Source organism: Echinococcus granulosus (genome assembly GCF_000524195.1).
Source record: "Echinococcus granulosus chromosome Unknown EG_S00001, whole genome shotgun sequence".
Classification (NCBI taxonomy): domain Eukaryota; kingdom Metazoa; phylum Platyhelminthes; class Cestoda; order Cyclophyllidea; family Taeniidae; genus Echinococcus; species Echinococcus granulosus.
Window position 1 is genome coordinate 1049608 of NW_020170381.1, and position 4597 is coordinate 1054204.

A 4597-nucleotide genomic window follows, 5' to 3' on the forward strand; every position below is an offset into this window, starting at 1 on the left:
ATTTCTCCAAAACCAAACATGCACAATTCATGTAATTTTTTTCCGTTAAATTTTTAAGATAAACTCTAGCAGAACCCAGCTTTATTTGGGCCATTACTAGCAAGTACTTCACTCTCTTTTTATAGAATTTAACGCAATAGAAAAGGAACATTATTTGTATAATAAGAACTGTAAAGAGAGATGAGATTACCCATCACTTCAGTAGTAGTATTAACAAATTTCCATGGAATGAACATGATTATTTGCAAAATTGTAAAAATTTTCCAAAACAAGCGGTGGGAATTACCAAATTCATACAATCCTAGCCCATTAGAAGACAAACGTGATGGTGGTGGCAGCTTGGTGCCAAGTGCAAGATGTTATAAGGTTACTATTTAGTGTAATTACCAATATCAATGTTCTTATTGTGTCGTTTTAAAATTCCAGCCATTTCTGTTAATGTTTTACGCCTTATTTGGATTTTCCAATATTTCTTAATACTTTATTAGGCATAAGAACTTGCTGCCCAAGCACTAACTGGTTTAACGGGACTCGTACTCACAAAGACCAGATATAACCTCAAAAAAGGTGTTTCGAGATATCTTATTTTATCTTTCATGTCATTTCGCTTACTCATTTTCACCAAAAGCCAGCACTTTTATCGACATATAAACTTGAATGGACAAAGAAATAAATACATCAGGATTATACAACTTTGATTTAAGTTACAATCAACGGAGCTTCGTGGTCATTGTTTTAGTAGTGTATTAGTTAATCAGACAGGAGCAGCACGTTAATCGTACATTCGCAGGTACACGAACGCGCACTGAAATTTAATTGGCTAGAGTTATTTGAACGCGAGCCAATTACCACATAGGCTTTTGCCAAAGCCTTGAAAGGTCACACACGTACAATCCGGGTCGTGACTATGCGTGATTGGAAGCACCTGAGCGATAGACCACTTTCTTCTTTATCTTCTGTACACACTAACCTAAGCGCATGACCGTATGCGTGTGAGTGATAGTAATTTTGATGCATTCGAAATGCAAAACGGCAGAAATGATTTTACTTGCTTCACCCTTCTCCAGCCTCCAAATCTCCTCTTTCCGAACCTATGGGTGAATCATTCTCATCCAAGAGCTGAGACCAACTTCTTCTCTACCCCTTTACTGCGGAACATGCGTACGCAGAGGGCAGAGTCTCGAAAGAACGGCGAGCCTAAGCCCGCGCTTGATGTGGTGGGGGTAGTGAGGCGCAAGCAGGGAGAAGGGGAATCGGCGAGTTGTGACTGCGTGGTGTGTGGAGACAAGAGTTCTGGAAAACACTACGGTCAGTTTACTTGTGAGGGCTGCAAGAGCTTCTTCAAGCGCTCCGTGAGGCGCCAATTGACTTACACCTGTCGAGGAGCACGTCAGTGTCTCATTGACCTACACCATCGAAATCAATGCCAGTATTGCCGCTTTCAAAAGTGCCTTAGAAAGGGAATGCATAAAGAAGGTATCGTTTTATGAATTTTATCCTTATTTTCTTCTAAATTATCTTCCTTACTATTTTTTTTCTGCTAAATAATGTAGATTATCATCTGTGTTAAGTCAGAAACAGCAGATTTGCAATTGACCTTCGGTGTCATTGAATTGCAATTACAATAGCATGGTTCCATTCTAATCTCTAGCATAATTGAGCCTCTGTATCTGATGGATAGATATTTACTAAGGAAAATAAATCGAACACCTTTAGGGACGGTGCACTGGAATCCCATTAGACTAAGCGCGTATTTATAATTTCGGTGGTAGGCGACATTATCATTTATTTATAAATGAAGGATTTCCTTTTTGTACGAAGTTCTGATGAAGTGTTTTGAATTTTTTCTTCAGTTTTTACGAGCAATTCAGAGCGTTAAACTCATGCCAAGCACTCTGGCTCCAGCTATAATATCGATAATGGTTTTCAGACACATGCTCTTTCGGATCAGCTAGTTAGTGTGGCTATAGTCCCTTCTTTCATCAGACCTGCCAAACCTGCTTCGCTCGAGGAACAACAGCCAAATAGTAGGAATTCTGCCTAGTTAATTTGACTTGCTTGTCAGAATGCCAGTCCTAGTTAAAGTGGTTGCGTCAGTTGTCACTGCTGTATTTTAAGTGAAGGGTCAGGCCCAAAGTGTGAAAATATCAATTTAGTAAATGAGCCATAGAATTTTACCGTTTCTGTTTCAGGATTTATTACCGTTAAATGAATATTGAATAAAGTACAAAGTACAAAACAGAATCCATTTACTTAATCTCGTTTACTAGTTTTTACATCGTAATTACATAAATTTAAACAGTCGAAATTGGGAAGAATCAAAATAAGTGTTCCTTTTCATTGGACGTGCTTGCGATGGGTGCAACGAAATGTTATGGCAAACTTTGTACTTGATTTCTTCAATCGTAAAAGGTATACCTCAGTAGAAGTTTCTTATATTACTTCTAGACCTTGCTGAAATGTATGCTCAATCCAAACTTTCAACGATTTCATTTTATAGCGTAGCCTTTATTTAAGGTTTGTAAGCGTAAACGAATTTTAGGCTCATTTATGCCACTTTGATGCCTCAAGACATCTGTACGCAGTGTATATGCCCTAAGAAAACTTTTCATGGTGGTCAAAGATATCAATGAGCTTTACAATGAGCCATAATAAATAAAAATTATACCCTCTATCCATCAAGCCGTTCAACGGGGTCGTTTGTCTGCAGTGAGTCATCCTTACTTCCGTACCTTTGACCGCCGAGGTGGGGAGATTTCTCCCGATTCAGAAATTGGGGCACCATCGATGGACTCGGCGCAGACACGTTCTGCCCTTCAACTGATTTCCACTTTACTGAACGCCGAGCAGGCCTTTGATTCCCCCTTTACCAGCACTGCAGCTATTGCCACTCACTACGTGAGGTGGGCAAAACAATTACCCTTCTTCAATAACATCCACGTAAGAATGGTGGTCGTAATTTTCAAGCCCATGCTAAAATTCCCACATATTTATTCCACGGTAACTCTATGGTTAATCATGTGCTTAAATTTGCCACAATTTTTTTCAGAAGGTCGACCAAATGGCACTGCTAAACGATGCACTGTGCGACATTATTCTGTTAACGCTATCTCAGCGTCTGAACTACGGAATCGATCTCCTGAAGCTCCATCAGCGCAATGATGGGGAAAATGTGAAGTTAAATTTGAGGAAACTGTATGAAAATATTAACCAACTTACTACACTAAACCTTAACTTCGTTGAATGCGCATGTTTGAAGGCAATGCTCTTCTTCAACGTAGGCAAGTGTTTTAGCTTTTTTTGTGAAACATTACCTGAGGGATTTTATCCTTGAAATCTGCCCCCCTTTGTCTCAGATTTAGATCAGCTGACGGATCCCACTCCAATCAAATATGCGCAAGTAGAGATACAGGCTGCTCTAGAGGAATATTTGCACTGTACCATGTCTAACAATCAGCCCAGTCGACTAGGGTACATTCTTCTGCGTTGGATTGGTTTAAGGACAACGAGCCTCAGGTCACGCCTTGTGCAGGTCTTATCTCCAAAGGACTACCCCCTGGAGTTGGAGATACACAGAGCACTTACCTCACATTTAGATTTCAGCAGAATGCGATATCACGTCCTGAGTGTCCCCACCCCCGTCATTTCTTCTCCGTCAGGTGGAAGACCTAATCAACAACCAACTCCTCAATTTCGTTTAGATCGGCTGGATATTACCACCTCAGATACCTCCAACATATTACATTATGGTTTGCAGTATCGTCAGGAGAATCAGGCCTTTGGTATGAATCACCAGCCTACCTTCCAAACATTCTGCCGAGCCCTCAGAGAACGATTCTTAAATGGTACCCCTGCTTCGAAAGTTTAGTAGCATTATTTACTTTCAATGTCTGTAAATGTACAAAAAAATATGCCATTCCGGCCCTCTACATAATGACTCTTTGTGTTTTGCATTTTTAAAATGGTTCCCGTATACTACGAATGGAACGAATGATTTTGGGAGATTTTCGAATGCAAAATAGCTGGAGGCATTTATGCGTTAATCCGGAACGTTACCAGGGGGTGGAACTGAGTACCTGGCACAGATCACCTCCACTTAAATGTCAAAACAACGCAATACTAAGTTTAATTTTACATATCCCATTTAGGTGATATGATCTAAGAAGATGCTAGTGCAGGGCTTTTCAAGAGAAGCATTTTTTTATCACTACCGTGGTTAATGAACGTTAAATTCTGGTTCTGGACTCATGTTTGAACCAATGTCGACCAAACTACGCCTCGTTCTTTGTAATCTACTTCTGGCATGCCATAATCGAGATTCAGGAATTCGCTAAAGTGGGCTGACTAAAATTTAATCCTTGAAAGTACGGCATTTTTTAAAATGAATTGGACGTTGTGGAGTAATTATTTTGCTTTTTAAATCGTATTTGTTGCACTACTGTCCAAAAGTTCACGAACAACTTATGCAATGTGAGCTGCCAAATCCATGGTTTAGCCTCTTGCGTGTTTGCTGAAACTTGCTTCTCATAATGAATTAATGTACCTCAGTTTCTTTTCCTGTTTGTAAATCAATTCGTAACGAAAAAAGGCAGTTGGG

The 4597-nt window shown here is 39.8% G+C and overlaps 1 protein-coding gene across 1 annotated transcript; it reads left to right on the forward strand. All coding sequences in view use genetic code 11, as the record gives it.

Annotated features, from left to right (window-relative positions):
• Window positions 1–1157: 1157 nt before the first annotated feature.
• On the forward strand, window positions 1158–3868 carry EGR_00119 (Steroid receptor seven-up, isoforms B/C; the record flags this gene model as incomplete). The annotated part of the gene is made up of 4 exons (XM_024489368.1): window positions 1158–1476; window positions 2684–2940; window positions 3050–3287; window positions 3357–3868. 4 exons carry the CDS (start codon window positions 1158–1160, stop codon window positions 3866–3868), a joined length of 1326 nt encoding a protein of 441 aa, XP_024356046.1.
• Window positions 3869–4597: the final 729 nt, after the last annotated feature.